Source organism: Pan troglodytes, chromosome 7 (assembly GCF_028858775.2).
Source record: "Pan troglodytes isolate AG18354 chromosome 7, NHGRI_mPanTro3-v2.0_pri, whole genome shotgun sequence".
Lineage (NCBI taxonomy): Eukaryota > Metazoa > Chordata > Mammalia > Primates > Hominidae > Pan > Pan troglodytes.
Window position 1 is genome coordinate 75,302,564 of NC_072405.2, and position 17,919 is coordinate 75,320,482.

The window sequence follows — 17,919 nt, forward strand, 5'->3', positions numbered from 1 at the left end:
CTCAACTAAAAATACAAAAAATTAGCTGGGCATGGTGGCACATGGCTGTGGTCCCAGCTACTTGGGAGGCTGAGCTGGGAGGATCACCTAAGCCCAGGTCAAGGCTGCAGTGAGCTATAACTGCGCCACAGCACTCCAGCCCAGGAGATAGAGTGAGACCCTGTCTCTAAAACAAAAAAACAGGCAGCAGACTTGAGATGGCCCCACAGGCCACAGTTTGCCAATTCCTGTGCTAAATTAAAGATGCCAGACACAAAAGGTCACACTATAGGATTCCATTCACATGGTAATATGAAAAAGGCAAACATATAGGAGCAGAATCAAATCAATGGTTGTCAGGGCCTGGGATTGAGGAGAGTTGACTACAAAGAGGCACAAGAAAACTTTTTGGAGTGATGGAAATATTCTATATTTTTATTACAGTGGTGGTGTTGGTTACATGACTATATATGTTTGTCAAAATTCATATACAGTATACAAAATTCGTACACTTGTAAGTCTGAAAAGAGTGAATTTTACTGTTTATAAATTATGCCTCAATAATCCTGTCTTAAAAGAAAAAAACAAGGCTTTTTTTGGTCTCTGATTAAAGAAAAACCAAGAGAAGAAAACATTTTTTAGAAAATTATCAACATTAATTATCAAGAAAATTCAAACACTGACTGGATATTTGGTGACACAAAAAATACTGTTCTTTTTTTAGGTTGTAATAATGACTTTTTTTTTTTTTTTAAGAGTCCTTATCTTTAGAAATACATATTGAAGTTCAAAGGAGAAAATGAGAAGGAAAAAAAGGAAATATGTACCAATGTACTTACAGGTGAAATTATAGTATATCTGAGACTTACTTTAAAATAGTCCAATTAAAAAGGGGACAGAGATGTACTAATCATTATTGAGGCTGGGTAGTAGGTAAATGGGGGTTCATTACATTACTCTTGCTACTTTTGTATATGTTTGAATATTTCTACAACAACCAAGTTGGAAGGAAAAAAAAGTGTATGAGGAAGAGATGAAAACAACAAGATTATGCAATTAATGCCTACAGTGGCCAGGTAGGTGAAATAGATAAGCCAGAACGGTAAATCTGGGGCCGAAAGCATTAACATAAAATCTTTGAAAAAAATGTGTGAAGTCCAAACACATGGCCTGGCAACCTCTCTCCTAAGACCACTCTGAAGATACAGACATACACTTGTACACAAGTCTATCTTTACAAACAATGTATGCACAACGTGAAAGAAGCTAAATGTATAATGAGCTGTATCCTAGAACTTAGAAAGCAATAAGATATATGCTAAATATGGCCAAACATAACAACAACAACACAAACATTATCTGGTTCTGGAATACTAGCATTATAAACAAATCTGCTTCTGATTTCACAGTTTGTCTTTAGTTGTTAGGAATCATACACATGGCCGGGCGTGGTGAATTGCTTGAACCCAGAGGCGGAGGTTGCAGTGAGCCAAGATAGCGCCATCACACTCCAGTCTGGGGGACAAGAGCAAGACTTCGTCTCAAAAAAAAAAAAGAATCATACACATGGCTGGGCACAGTGGCTCATGCCTGCAATCCCAACACTTTGGGAGGCCAAGGCGGGCAGATCACCTGAGGTCGGGAGTTCAAGACCAGCCTAATCAACATGGAGAAACCCCCATCTCTACTAAAAATACAAAATTAGCCGGGCATGGTAGCACATGCCTATAATCCTAGCTACTCGAGAAGCTGAGGCAGGAGAATCGCTTGAACCCAGGAGGCAGAGGTTGCAGTGAGCCGAGATTGCGCCATTGCACTCCAGCCTGGGCAACAAGAACGAAATTCCATCTCAAAAAAAAAAAAAAAAAAGAATCATACACCCATACACATAATTTAAGTGAGAAAAGAATAGCAACAAAGTGATAGATTTTTAGTAATACTAGCAGAAAACATAGCTGACCATATCAGGGTAATAATCCATTTTAATTAGGCAAACTGCTAAAAGAATATAAACCTAAAATTAACTTTGAAAATATTTTAGTAGAAAACTATATGAACTTTCTTAATCTTAAAATAGCTTCAGTAGAGCTATTATTTAAGAATAAAATCAAATTAACTATACCCATGGTTTTCTTCATAATACTGTAGAATACACCACCCTGCTGAAACATGTGAGGAAGTCCCTTTGCATAAGACCATACATCTTCTCCTGTAAGACAAAAACAGATATAGTATTAGCAACAAACAAAAGAGTTCCATCCAGGGCTGCTTTAGTAAGGATTAGCCTAGAATAAACATCAAGGCAGAGCTCCTAAATGAGTGAAACAGCCTGACACGCCATAGAGAGATGATACTGAGTGACAGATTGTGGCATACTAGAAAATGCATGGCCTATCTAAATGTGCCAGCCACTGCCAAGTGCTGTCATGGAAGAGTGCACGCCTAGTGTCTCAAGACCATGTGGCTTTTCAAGAGAAGCCCAAAATTCAAGTTTTTAATATGAATTCTCCCAATTTTAAAATATAGGAACTAATTAAAAAGCATCTTTAGAACTGCATGAGTCAACAAACATGGTGGCTCATGCCTGTAACCCCAGTACTTTGGGGGTCTGTGGATAGCCTGAGTTCAGGAGTTCCGATACCAGCTTTGGCAACATGGCGAAACTCTATCTCTACAAAAAAAAAAAAAAAAAAAAAAAAAAAATAGCTGGACGTGGTGGCATGTGCCTGTCATCTCAGCTACTTAGAGGGCTGAAGCAGTGGAGTGGCTGGGGGGAACCCCTTGTGCACGGGAGGTGAAGGCTGCAGGGAGCAGTGTTTGCATCACTGCACTCTACCCTGCGTGACAAAGTGAGATCCTGTTTCAAAAAAAGAAAAAACCACAAGTCAAGATAGTCAATATTATGATGAACAAAATATATCTGAAGACTCAATCCAGCTCAAAGGAAACTAGTCTGTAAACTCTGTACTAGAACAGATAAGATTACTGAAAGATATTTTTGGGCCAGGCATGGTGGCCTGTAATCCCAGCACTTTGGGAGGCCCAGGCAGGCAGATCACCTGAGGTCAGGAGTTCAAGACCAGCCTGGCCAACATGGTGAAACCCTGTCTCTATTAAAAATACAAAAACTAGCTGAACGTGGTGGCGTGCACCTGTAGTTCCAGCTACTTGGGAGGCTGAGGCAGGAGAATAGCTTGAACCCAGAAGGTGGAGGTTGCAGTGAGCCGAGATCGTGCCATTGCACTCTAGCCTGTGCTACAAGAGCAAAACTCTATCTCAAAAAAAAAAAAAAAAGATATTTTTGAAAGTAAAATACAAAATTATAAACATAAATTTTATATTTATATTAAAACCAAGAAATAAACAGAAGGGGCTATTTCAGTACTTATTTCAGTAAGAAATTTCAAATAAAAAGTAAAGAATGATCATCACTGTTGAAGAAATCAATAAAGATGGCAGGAACATAACAGTTACTATGGCTGTTTTTATTTGTTTCTTTATAGTTTACATTCTAATCTGCTAATGTATACGTACTACTTTTATAATCAGGAAGTTTTTAATTTTTAACACAAAAAATTAACTTTTGTCTTCCCTACATGAAGATTATATTGTTGGACCTGAGCTCTGAATAGTTGTGACTGACAGTGCTAATTAATCACTATGTACTTACAACATCTCAGAGTTCTAATCCCACCTCACATTCATAAACAGGGTATGACTTTATGTGGCAGTTGGCTAAACTTACCTTCACTATACCAGCTTAAAGTAGACAAGTTTTAGAAGACTTGACAATTAAAGTTTCAGTTAATCAAAACGTTTACTTATAAACACTTACTAATGATGCAGTACTACTAGAATAGCTATATTTAAGGATGGACACACAGAAGTTTAATATTAATAAGAGTCCACAAATAAAGAAATATTAATAACCACTAGTGGTGGCTCTGATTGCTGAGCTTACTATTAAACCTCACTTGGATAAATTATTTCTATGATGATAACCTTTCATTTCGTTATTGTCAATGTTGTCCTAAATGCACTTAATAGTTTCTAAAATATTCTAGTATAGCATTTATTTGGAAGACATATCAAAAAAAAGATAGGGTGGTATTTAATTTTTTTGATAAGAATCCAAACAGGGCTGGTCTAAAGGTAGCGAGTTATCTCAACTGACTGTTCAGTTACAGTTGGAACTGCTTATTCTACCATTTCTCCCCTTCTCACTACCTGCACTTGACTAGTCCAAACAAACAAAAACCACAAGAATGAATAGGTGCCAAAATGGTGAACTCCTCAGAACTGACCAACTGATTAATAAGAAAAATCACATCTCTTAGGTACTTTACATACCTAGTTATTCCTAATTTAAACAGGCAAATCACTTACTCTACTGCAGTGTTTATCAACCTTGTTTTCATTATCTCCCCCTAAGGAGCCTTTACAGGCATTATTTTCCTAGTCCTCCCCATGCCCTCATGATATTTGAATTACACAGATATACCTTATATCTGCTTATGTACTGTATATACATCTTAGTTTTATATATTAATCATAAGATTTTTTCACCCTTCCTCCTCCAAGAACAAATTTTTACCCCCTTCAAAGCAATATGGCCCCACTGTTCCATTGCTTTAAGGGAAATACCATGTAAGCCTCTATTATCTACCAAGCTCTGAGCAGGCTCTTCACATAGTTTCATTAACTCATCACAACTAAGCTCTACAGACAAGGAAACAAGCTCAGAGAGCTTAAATAACTCTTCCAAGATCACACAGCTAGTAAGTGGGAGAGCCAGGATTTGAATCCTGTGTATCAGTCCAAAGCTTATACCCTCCTTTCCATTGACATTAAACCTCTACTGAAGGTCAAATTGGCCAGGCTCACGCCTGTAATCCCAGCACTTTGGGAGGCCGAGGCAGGCAGATTACCTGAGGTCAGGAGTTCAAGACCAGCCTGGCCAACAAGGTGAAACTCCGTCTCTACTAAAAATACAAAAATTAGCCAGGCGTGGTGGCACATGCCTGTTATCCTAGCTACTTTGGAGGCTGAGGCAGGAGAATTGCTTGAGCCCAGGAAACAGAGGTTGCAGTGAGCCGAGGTCGTGCCACAGCACTCCAGCCTGGCTGACAGAGCAAGGCGCACACACAAAAAAAGGTCAAGTTGTGTTTCGGCAAATTTGAAAGAACTATCCAGGCTTTTCTTAATAGAAATTCATGGCATCAACAACTGGTTGGAGAAAAAAATAGGTAATCTCTTTTGCTAAACAAATATCTCCACTGAAGGTCATGTTTGTTGGTACCAAAATGAGGAAAAGGATTAGAGATCAGGAAGCAGGGTTTTGACACTTTGCACAAGTCCTGCACCACTCTCCTATGGCTCTCCACTGCATTTCTCTCCAACCCTCCTAACGCCCAGGTTCAATGCCTGGATTACTGCCACTTCATCACAGCTGGTTTCCCTTGAGTCTTATCCCCCATAAATCCCTCCTCTATACAGCATTCAGAGTTAAACCTATAATGGTTCCCCAATGCCGTATGGCAAAGTCCAAGTTCCTTTTCCATGGCATACAAGGCACTCTAAGAGTTGGTCCTTGCCTTTCCCATCTGACATCATACCATACCCTTATTTTTACAATGTTATACCACCACACAACTGTTCCTGTTCCCTAAAGGCCAATAATTGTTACATATCATTTAAAACTCAATCTGGGTATCACTTCCTTTAGGATTCTTTGGAGTGTTGGTTAGGTAGGTACCCTTATTTGATGCTCCTACATATATGAATACCACAGTCCTTATCACACTTCAGGTTAATTAACTTTTCTGTTTTACCTTCCAGACTAGGTTTCCCTTTTATACTTTTCAGATTCAGGGAAAGGTCAGTGGCCTATCTGACTTTTTACCCCCAGGGCCTGGCACAGTGCTGAACAGATGGCAACACTCATAGTATTGGTTGAATGAATGTATAGATGCAAGCTTTTCTAACCAGCCTTATTTTGTTGTTGTCCTGTTTTGTTTTGTTTTAGGCTTTTAGCAGCCTGAAGCTACGGTTTTAATTTCTGTCTCTAGTGATAAGCAGAAAAGTGTGATGAGGAAAGGGCTCTACTGGCCCAACCAGAAACAAAAGCTAAGAACCCATAACTGTATTCTCTACCTTAGACACCCTTGGCGGAGTGAATATTATAAACGAGGTTTTTCCTTTTAAACAGTGCCTGAAAGCAATCCAGAATAAACTTAATCGAAGCAGCATGATGATAACCATTCTTCAATGTTACATATATAAAATACAACTAATGATTATATGCTACTGACTTTTCCCTGAATCTTGTTTTCTCTTCGAGAATCTAATAAAACAAAATAATAGCCAAAAAAAGGGAAATAGTTTTTCTACCATTTTATTCGAAAGCAAACTTTTAGAGAATAGGAACAGTTTGGAAAAGCCTCTAACAATTATGTTAATTTATATTTTTGTTAGTCTCCAATTATTTTTGCTTTATAATCCAACTGTTTCTTCATACTACAAAAGTAAAAATACTTCTATCCAATGTACTGTGTATATATAAATGTAGAAAAAAAATCTACACTACTGCCTTGCTTCCACAAATCCTTCCCCCCCATAACCTTCAATCTACTACCTGAAACAGTAGCTATATACGGCAGTGGTACTATGAACGCTTTTTCTTTTGGTTTATCCAATTTTTTTCCTATTTGATGTGAATAACTTTTAATTGTTTAAAAATATGTTAAAATACATTTTTTAAAATGTATTTTTTCTAATTTTTTTCTAATAAAATTATGGAATTAAAAGTTTAAAGTCAACATCAAAAAAAGTTTAAGAGGTCACCATTCTAATTTTTAAATTTTAGGTATTTATTTATTTTTTGAGATAGGGTCTCGCTCTGTCACCCAGGCTGGAAAGTAGTGGCTCAATCATGGTTCACTGCAGCCTTGATCTCCTGAGCTCAAGCAACCCTCTCACCTCAGCTTCCTGAGTAGCTAGGACTACAGGCGTGTGCCACCACAGCCGCTAAGTTTATTTATTTTTTGGAGAGACAGGGTCTCCCTGTGTTGCCCAAGCTGGTCTTGAATGCCTGGTCTCAGGCCATCCTCCTGCCTTGGCCTCCCAAAGTGCTGGGATTATAGGTGTGAGCTACTGTGCCTAGCCTTCTAACTTTAAATATTTAAAAAGGCAATTTGAATTTTTTACTTTGCAATTTATGAGGCAAAGCAGTAAATTTAAAAATCTAATACCTATATGAAATGTATTTTTGTTTTATTTGTTTATTCATTTATTTATTTATTTTTGAGACAGAGTCTTGCTCTGTCGCCCAGGCTGGAGTGCAGTGGCATGATCTTGGCTCACTGCAGCCTCTATCTTCCAGGTTCCAGCAATTCTCCTGCCTCAGCCTCCTGGGTAGCTGGGACTACAGGCGCAAACCACCATGCCCAACTAACTTTTGTATTTTTAGTAGATACAGGGTTTCACCATGTTGGCCAGGCTGGTCTTGAACCCCTGACCTCAGGCGATCCGCCCCCTCGGCCTACCAAAGTGCTGGGATTACAGGCTTGAGCCACTGCACCCAGCCTATTTAATTTTTGAGACAGAATCTTGCTCTGTCCCCCAGGCTGAAGTGCAGTGGCGCAATCTCTGTTCACTGAAACCTCCACTTCCTGGGTTCAAGCAATTCTCGTGCCTCAGCCTCCCAAGTAGCTGGGATTACAGGTGTGCGCCACCACTCCCGGCTAATTTTGTATTTCTAGTAGAGATAGGGTTTCTCCATGTTGGCCAGGCTAGTCTCAAACTCCTGATCTTAGACAATTTGTCCATCTCGGCCTCCCAAAGTACTGGGATTACAAGTGTAAGCCACCATGCCCAGCCAAAATGTATTTTTAAAGCCCCAAAAGAAACACCCAAAACGAACTCTGAACTCAAGTATTTATGACCATAAAATGAAGTACTTGTTTATTTAAATTTAAAATTTAAAGAAACAATTCAAAATTTTTTAATAATTTGAATAAATGGTTCCAAATATAAAGTAGGAACACAGGACTGTTTCAACTAGAGAGAATTCCAAAGGTAAAGGTATTCATTTGCTGAAAGAATTGTTGGCATCTCTCTACCCTTCCTGACGTAATCCTCACGTTTAAAAGTTTATCTACCCTATTGATAGTCAAAATGGTTTATAAAAAAGGCATATCTGTTTCTTGCCTGAAATTCAGTCCCCTTAACGGTATATAGTCACACAACTTTAGTGTCACCAGCAGCATTAATGAATATTTTTATCATACACAGACATGCACACAAACTCAACAGTGTTTAAATGTGTACAGAGTCTGAAAGGACACATCCCAATTTATTAATAATGATTTTATCTGGGGAGTACAAATGTTAAGAACTACCATATTTTATAGGTACTTGAATTATTTGAATTTTAAACATTATATTGTAATTGAAAAAATATTTAAAATAAAAGTGATCAAAGTACTTGGAACAGAATCTATTATTATCTAGATTTCCTTTTCTATCTAGAAAGGAATAACATCAATATTTGACTTAATTTTCAAAGTATAATTATATAAAATCACCATTTACAATATATACATTTATCTTAAGATACACCTATGCATTATTTTTTATTCAACTTTATAACTGCTCTCCCATTACAAGTATGCTACATATAAATCAACAGAAGGGCTATCAGAAGGCATAGAAAGAATAATAATATGCAGCCAGACACGGTGGCTCACGCCTGTAATCCCAGCACTTTGGGAGGCCCAGGTAGGCGGATCACGAGGTCAGGAGTTCGAGACCAGCCAGGCCAACATGGTGAAACCCCATCTCTACTAAAAATACAAAAATTAGCCAGGTGTGGTGGCAGGCGCCTGTAATTCCAGCTACTCGGGAGGCTGAGGCAGGAGAATCGCTTGAACGTGGGAGACAGAGGTTGCAGTGAGCCAAGATTGCACCACTGCACTCCAGCCTGAACGACAGAGCAAGGCTCCATCTTGGGGGAAAAAAAAAAATAAAGAAGAATATGCATAAGTACTATCTAGATTTGAAACTGCCCTTTACCCAACATTTGAAAAAAAAAAAGATGCAATAATAATATTCAGTTGTCACCTAAAAAATAAGTGTCTCAGTCCCAAGCGTGATTCTGGAAAATTCTTTTTTCTTTTTTTGAGACAGAGTCTCACTCTGTCACCAGGCTGGAGTGCAATGGCATGATCTTGGCTCACTACAACCTCCACCTCCTGGGTTCAAGTGATTCTCCTGCCTCAACCTCCTGAGTAGCTGGGATTACAGGCGAGCGCCATCATGCCCGGCTAATTTTTGTATTTTTAGTAGAGACAGGGTTTCACCATCTTGGCCAGCCTGGTCTCAAACTCCTGACCTCATGATCCACCCGCCTCAGCCTCCCAAAATGCTGGATTAAATGCGTGAGCCACCGCGCCCAGCCGATTCTGGAAAATTCTAAGGCATTTACAACATCAAGAGGTATTATGAAATTACAAAATATTGTGTATTTTAAATATATATATATGTTAAAAAGCCACACAATTCTTTCAGGAACAGAGAAAGTATATCAAAATGAAACAAGTTTCTCAACTCCTGAAAGGTTGGTACACTTTGTAGTAAAGCAAGGAAGTGTCATGTAGCCTAATTTCATTTAAGTAACTCCAAACTGACAAATTCTGTTCTTCACCTAAATCTGTCCTTACCTCTAGGAAAACAAAAAAACAAACAAAACTAGAAACTTAATGAAATATAACACTAAGAAAAAATAAATTAGCCCAAATATTTATGGTGGATAATGTACCACCTATCCTGTCTACCATGAAAGAAAACCTACAAATAACTGATCTACAAGAAATTTTTTGGTTTTTTTTGGAAAGAGTGTTGCTCTGTTGCCCAGACTGGAGTGCAGTGGCGCAATCTTGGCTCACTGCAACCGCACCAGGTCTACAAGAAATCTGAACGACGTATTTTGCAAAGCCAGAGTCTTTTAAGTATTATATAAATAATGAAGATGACTGTCTGCAAAAAATTAAGTTCAATTACTTTGTGGTCTGGATAAAAGAGATTAAAAATGTAAAATATTATGGGTAAAATATTGTTATTCCATTTTATAGTTCCTAAGATTCAAAGTTACTAGGTTCCATGAATGACTTGTACTAAGCCAAAGACTAATACACCTACTTATTGTTTTATTAATATAAGTAATAGACGATCTAGTCAATGAATATCCTACTTAAAAATGAAAGAAAAAGCTCATGTCCCTGGCTATCATGCAGTCAGCCTATTTAGTGAAAACATACAGGCCGGGTGCAGTGGCTTATGCCTGTAATCCTAGCACTTTGGGAAGCCGAGGCGGTGGATTGTCTGAGCTCAGGAGTTCGAGACCAGCATGGGCAATGTGGCGAAACCCCATCTCTACTAAAAATACAAAAAATTAGCTGGGCGTGGTGGTGCGCACCTGTAGTCCCAGCTACTTGAGAGGTTGAGAATCACTTGGACCCAGGAAGCAGAGGTTGCAGTGAGCTGGGATCATACCACTGCACTCCAGGCTGGGCGACAATCTGTCTCCAGGAAAAAAAAAGAAAGAAAATATACAATCCCCATGTATATATTTGATTCTTAATCAAATGAGAAGTTCTAAAATGCTGGGTTGGTCCTATTTGGGGATTTTATAATTTTTATGTATTTAGAAAATAAAGCTGGAGATCTGCTGATGAAAGCTAAAAAGTATGGAACTCCTTCAGCTGAAAGCCTGCAGGTAAGTTAATGGAGGGCAAGCACTGACTTTCATTTATCTTTGTACACTCAACATACATACAAGTTCATAGTATACACTGATTTTGCTGAAATAATTGCATTCATTAATCCAACAAGCATTTACTTGGTACCTACTATGTGCCAGGCCCTGAACTAGGAAATAAGGTATTGATTAGTGAAGAAAATAGGGTTCAGTCTCTGTCTTGATGGACTTTATAATATAGTGGGGGAGGCAAACAAATAATTAAACCAACAAATAAGATTATTAAAAATTGTGACAGATGCCGTGAGGGACATGAACAGGGTACACTGATAGAGGGAACCTACTTAGAATGGTCAGCAAAGTTTTCTCAAACCCTTACAGGGTGGTGGTATTTAAGCCTAAACTTAAACGAGAAAGAACCAGCTATTTGAACAGCATAAAGTCTGATGAGCTATATTCTAAACTAACATAACACAGCTTAGCTCACATTTGGTAATTCACAAAGTAATTTCTGCACTTTGAAATCTGTAATCTTCTAAACAAGCTCTGTCATTTTCTAGCCCTCTCCAATCTAAACATCAACAGTTCCCCAGTACTCTTTACATATGGTTAGTATTTATCCCCAAACTGAATTTTGTAGGAACATCTTTTTTTTTAAATTAAGAATATCTTCGGCCAGGCGCAGTGGCTCATGCCTGTAATCCCAGCACTTTGGGAGGCCGAGGAGGGCGGATCACCTGAGGTCGGGAGTTCAAGACCAGCCTGACCAACATGGAGAAACTCTATCTCTACTAAAAATACAAAAATTAGCTGGGTGTGGTGGCATGTGCTTGTAATCCCAGCTACTTGGGAGGCTGAGGCACGAGAATTGCTTGAACCCAGGAGGCAGAGGTTGCAGTGAGCCGAGATCGCACCACTGCACTCCAGCCTGGCGACACTGCGAGACTCTGTCTCAAAAAAAAAATCTTCTACATAATTCAAATACAGTCATAAGCGAACTAGAGGAAGAAAACTAAGATTTATAAGGGACTAATATAATACAGGCTATGCACTTAATACTTCAATTTAAAGCAGAAAGTATCTCAAGTGATATCATTACAAAAGTAACACAATGCTCTCTTTTACACCGAAATTTTGTGTTGGTAGTGGAAGCAGTTTTAAAGAAATTTGTGGGTTTATACAGGCATAAATGCTGGATATGAAGAGGGAAGGGATCAGAATAGAAAGACATTATCTTGGTGAACTCATTGCAGTCCATACTCTAGTTCTCTCAGATATTCAGGTCCAAGAACCTCCAACCAAACTCAGAAATTTATATACCAGAATTATATTTGATTAATTTTCATTATGAAATATATTATCAACCAGGCACAGTGACTCACGCCTGTAATCCCAGCACTTTGGGAGGCCGAGGCGGGCGGTTCATGAGATCAGAAGATTGAGACCATCCCAGCTAACACGGTGAAACCCTGTCTCTACTAAAAATACAAAAAAAATTAGCCAGGTGTGGTGGCGCATGCCTGTAATCCCAGCTACTCAGGAGGCTGAGGCAGGAGAATCATTTGAACCCAGGTAGCAGAGGTTGCAATGAGCTGAAATCGCGCCACTGCATTCCAGCCTGGGCGACAGAGTGAGACTCTGTCTCAAAAATCTATATATAATCATACTGATCAGATTTTTTTTTTTTTTTTTGAGATACAGTCTTGTTCTGTCGCCCAGGCTGGAGTGCAGTGTCACGATCTCGGCTCACTGCAACCTCTGCCTCCCCGGTTCACAAGATTCTCCTGCCTCAGCCTCCTGACAAGCTGGGACTACAGGCTCCTGCCACCACACCCGGCTAATTTTTTTTTTGTATTTTTAGTAGAAACAGGGTTTCACCATCTTAGCCAGGATGGTCTCGAACTCCTGACCTCGTGATCTGCCCGCCTCAGCCTCCCAAAGTGCTGGGATTACAAGCATGAGCCACCATGACTGGCTCTGATCATATTTTTAAGACTACTGATCATAATCCTGCCCATGTCCGTTTATTAGTCTACAATGGAGAATACAGCTTTCAAAGTGAACACGTCCTTATCTGCACTGTCACCTGTACATCAAAACTTGTTATCAGGAAGCTAAATAAGTGTTACGAATAGATGCCTGATGAACATGGAAATCAGGCAAAGGGATGGAGATGTTTCAGCCAGGCCACAGTCAGGATTGTTCAAATATTCCTACCCCTCAACAGAGATTACCTTTCTAGTTACCAGAATTTTCATGAACCCCAGATGATGTACCTTTTTCCTTTGTACAGCAGTATATGAACATTGCCGAATTCTGCTTTTCACTTTTTTCAATGTTCAGTGCTGACTGACCATCCATTCCATTTCTGCAGATACAGCCTTTCTTTAGCTGTGTTAATGTCATCTATTTAATTCAATTAAAAAACATTTCAGAGTGCATACTACCTGCTGAGCACTATTATCAGGTTCTGTGCATACAAGGATAAAGATAAGAGCCACATTCTCAAGAGTCCATCTTCTATTGAGGAAGATCTTCTCTTTCCTGTTTTTGACCTGGGAGATTGAAGGTCTTTTATTTATTTACTTATTCATTTATTTATTTTTTTTTTTGAGACAGAGTCTCGCTCTGTCGCCAGGCTGGAGTGCCGTGGCGCGATCTAGGCTCACCGCAACCTCCAACTCCGGGGTTGAAGCGATTCTCCTGCCTCAGCCTCCAGAGTAGCTGGGATTACAGTCACAGGCCACCTAGGATTTGTATTTAAGTACACTAGCATTCGTATTTAAGTGACCTTGATCACAAGGTCAGGAGATCAGGACCATCCTGGTCAACAAGTTGAAACCCCGTCTCTACTAAAAATACAAAAATTAGCTGGGCATGGAGGCGTGGGCCTGTAGTCCCAGCTACTTGGGAGGCTGAGGCAGGAGAATTGCTTGAACCCGGGAGGTGGAGTTTGCAGTGAGCCGAGATGGCGCCACTGCACTCCAGCCTGGAGACAGAGCAAGACTCCATCTCAAAAAAAAGAAAAAAAAAAAAAAAGAAATATATAAAGCGCATAGGACAGTTCCTGACATACTCCCCAATTCAATTACTATGTCTGGCAAACTAAAATCAACAATTCCGGGTTCTAAATTTGTGCAGGGTTTTTAGATCCCCTATTTACTACTCCCCCAGATAAGCCAGGAGTAGTATTCATTTTGGTAGATTAAGGCCCAAATCACTGCCATATAGTACTATCAGAAAACAGAATCAAAACCCAGATGACTTTTCTCGTTGAAAGCTTTAATCTCAGCAAAAATAAAACCCTTCCAGTAACTAACACATTTAAATTTTACTTCATACTTTAAGACTTAGTAAAGCATACTAAGTTATTTCAAAACAAAGACTAAGCAAATATAGACACTGTAAAAAGTACACCATTGAACAGTATCCCAAATCATCTAAAACTTTAAATTACACATTTGGTTAATATATTTTTCTTTAATTTATGCTGATTAAAAACAAATACTTCTTTACACCATTACCATCCATCTCTGTTTATGTTTCTCATGAACTACAACTTATAATAGTTCATTATAATTGATGGTAAAGACTTGAGTAGTGAAATTACTTGAATACAAATCCTAGTGTACTTACATACAAATCCTAGTGTATGAGAAAGAAAAATGTGATGAACTGGGAAAGGAAGAAAATGAAATGTAAGAGACTACTAGGTGGGAGTGCAGTGAGAATATAAACACCAGAAACTGCAATTCATCAAACAGGAAGTGCTCAAATCACATGACATACAGGAAAATAAAAATTAAAAATAAATGAAAAAGGGGCAAGGTAGGCAGGATCAATAGAGCCTACCAAAAAGTTTAAAACGCTTTAAATAAATACAAGTCTGTTTTTTAAAAAGCAATTGCAAGAATAAGATATATTTAAATAATCTGTTGACTATTATTGAGGGACTACCTTAACTTTCTATTTTCCTAATAGTTACTCAATAATCCTATTAACATCTATCCATTAACTGTTCAAAATACTAAAAATAATTCTCTCCTGAAATATATAATTAAAAACTTACAATGGCTACAGATTTCTTTTTCCCCAAAGATAAGAGGAAAACTCAGTGTATTATATTTACAATTAAGATATACCATCAGAATTAAATTCATCTTACCCATTAATGTTGCTAAAAGACACAAGGAGTACATTTCTTTTTCAGCTTGCTCCTGAAGTTCCTTAGATGACAGTTTACCAGTAACAGCAATATCTTCTTGTTTCACAGTGTGGGCTGAGTGTGCTGCAGCAGACTGACCACCTTCAGCTTTACTTTTTAGAATTTCTATTGTAATTCTGTCGCCATGCTGTAAAGGAACTGGTTCCTTTTCCATTCCTGCCTGTGGTGGCATTAACTCTTTAGGAGGAAACCCGTATCGAATACACTGTAAATATGGAGGAATGTTGAATTCTCTGGCTATACTTTCCTGAAGTTCAAAAAAGGTTGTTGAAGACTTAAGGGTAACCATGGACTGTCGTCCATCATTAGTTGTGATTCGGATCTTCTTCTCCTTAGAAGTTGTCGGTGAATAGGGAGCCTTGGTAGGTGTAGCAGGTGCAGAGGATGGACCATCACGAATGGTACTGGGAGAAACAGTCCTGGGTTGCCCTTTTTGTTCTTGTTTTAACTTCTCTGTTTTCCGTTTCTGCATTACAGAAGCCTGTTCCGTAATATTCTGTTGAATAGTTCTTTCCGTTTTACTCATGTTTAACTCCTCCTTGTGCAAAGTTTTTGTTTTCTGTCCAGTAAGAATAATTTTAGTTGGGAGCTGAGACTCTGATTCTTGTCCTTGAACATCTCCAACTCTTTGGGCGTGAGCACCATCTATATTTACAGGAGTATAATCATCGGGATTCTTTTTGGCAGTCTGATGCAATATAGTGTGGACAACTTTCTGAACTAGGATTTCACTCCCAAATTCACCTGGAAAATGCTTGGTAACAAGTTTCATTGCAACATCGTAAACATTACTATTCAAAGATGAATCACTTTCATACTGGAACCAATATACTGTTTCTCTGACCACTCTTCCACCCCATTCTAAAGTAATAGGGAAAGCTTCTGGTAGATTGTCATACTCCTTACCATCCCAAAAGTGTTTGAATCCACAACCACATTTGCCACCAGTGGACCTAGAATTAGTTCTGTCTCCATCCAAATACACAATAGACCCATCTCCTCTGACCTTTCGCACAGATGTGCCATGGCACCAATTACAAGCTGTTAGGTTACTCATTCCATAGTCTGGTACCAGAACATCTTTCACTGAATCATATGAGCAAACCAAATTGTTCAAGGGAAAGCTATAATTTTTGTCAGTCCTCAGCTGTCCATGAGTACTTTTTGCCAGGTTATACAATTTCCCTCCAGGAGCCAACCACTCTGGAGGAACATGAAGTTCAGAAAGGGCACCACAGAGCAAACATTTGTGAAGGCGATTATCCATTACTGCTTTTTTAGCAGCTGCTGTGACTTCCTCAGGCTGAACTCCTATCACTCCAGTCCTTCTGTAGAAATACTGATGGACATCAGCAACCAAACTAGGATGGATACCATGTTTGTCCATAAAGACTTCTTCCATAGCAGCAACAAGCCTAAGTAAGTATTTATCTTGCAAACTTCTGTCACCTCCAATAACACAACCACCATCCTCTTCAAGTTTTATGTACTTTTTAATAAGGTCCTGAGGCACACCCCATGCTTTAGGAAGCAAATTCATAGGCAGTTTGGGCAAAGCAGCCCCTTTTATGCCTACCAAGGGGATATAATGGTTTCTACCGGAGCTGCTCCATGCAATACAGATTGGTTTGTTCAAATGACCATCTTTCCCAGTGCACTTCTCTGCAGGGATGAGCCCAGGTAGAAAGGTGGCTGAATAATCACCAGAGCTTCTCATGCCACTGAGGGAATCTAACAGAATAATAGGACGATGTAGCACATTGGCAAGACCAAATATGTGGATATTCCTCAGGCCCAAGGGAACACCCTCAGGTGGTACAAACAGAGGGTCACACTCATTGATAATGTCCTCCCACTCAGCAGCATCAATGAAGTCATGGAACAGAGCTTGATATCGGGCCAGGTGCTGCTGAAAGTGCTGTTTAAGATTCTCTCTTAAGGCATGCCAGAAGAGCTCTCGGCCTACTAGAGCCCGAGACACAGCATGCACCAAGCAGTGTCCATCCCCGTCCACATGCACTGGAATGAGACATTCCTGGCTTTTATTGGCCCGCTTAATGTCCTCCAGAGTGTCATGCAAATACAGGAGGCTTCCGGAGCGGTCCTTGCCATAGCCCACAGTGTTAACATGCTCTGGTTCTATGAGGAAGGCGCGGTCACCCAGTAAGGCGCAATCGAACAGTTCGCCCTGGTTCATGTCGCGGAGAAGCTTGGCCCGGCCTGTCTGTTTGTCCATTCCATAGCGAGCTAATATGGGCGACAACAATTTGCAGTGATAGTTGGAAAGGCCCATCACCTTTACCAGTTCCGTGTTCTTCTTGGGTGCCCCCGTAACCCCGAGCAGCGCGTTCCGCAGCAGGTTGTGTAGCACTACGTCCGGGTCGGTCACCTCCTCAACCCCCAGCAGCTGTTGCTGCTCGTGCCGCTGGCCGCACTCGGTACACTCGATGCTGACAGAACCGGAGGCCGGGAAAAACAGACGCGCCTGGCACTTCGGATCCGGGCAGCTCCCGGAAAGGATTCTCCGGTCTCTCCGCTTCAAAAGCCCCCCCGAAGCAGCCGCCGACGCCGACGCCAAGGACGACGGAGTCTGTGGAACCTCAGGGGGAGGAGGTGGCGGCGGCAACGGAGGCGGCGGCGGCGGCGGCTGAGACATAGCTCCTGGCTCTCGTGTCTCGCTCCGCGTCCCAGGCGACCCTCAAAAGCTCATAGCCCAGACCCCCACCAACCCAACTCGGTCCAGTCCAGGCCCAGGGCGAAGCACTTTCCTTTCCCTACCAGCTCTTCCTCCTCCTAAGCGAAGGCGGAAGCGCCGGACGTTGTTTCTCTTCTTACTTCTCCACTGCCGTAGCCGTTGCCCCGAACGTAACGGCCACCACCCCACCCCGCACTCACACTCACTCACTCTCGCTCTCTCTCCCTCAGACACAGACATACACGCCCTCATTGAGTGTGCGCA

At 40.2% G+C, this 17,919-nt stretch overlaps 1 protein-coding gene across 1 annotated transcript in view; it reads right to left on the minus strand.

Moving 5' to 3' along the window:
- The window catches only part of VCPIP1 (valosin containing protein interacting protein 1), a 36,684-nt gene extending 18,801 nt beyond the window's left edge, over window positions 1-17,883 (minus strand). Inside the window, exons 1-2 of the mRNA XM_001161197.6 lie at window positions 14,901-17,883; window positions 2,102-2,188 (exon numbers count right to left, since the gene is read on the minus strand). Coding sequence (XP_001161197.1) covers window positions 2,102-2,188; window positions 14,901-17,616 — 2,803 coding nt within the window. The 5' untranslated portion in view covers window positions 17,617-17,883. The remainder of the gene's footprint in view (window positions 1-2,101; window positions 2,189-14,900) is intronic.
- Window positions 17,884-17,919: the final 36 nt, after the last annotated feature.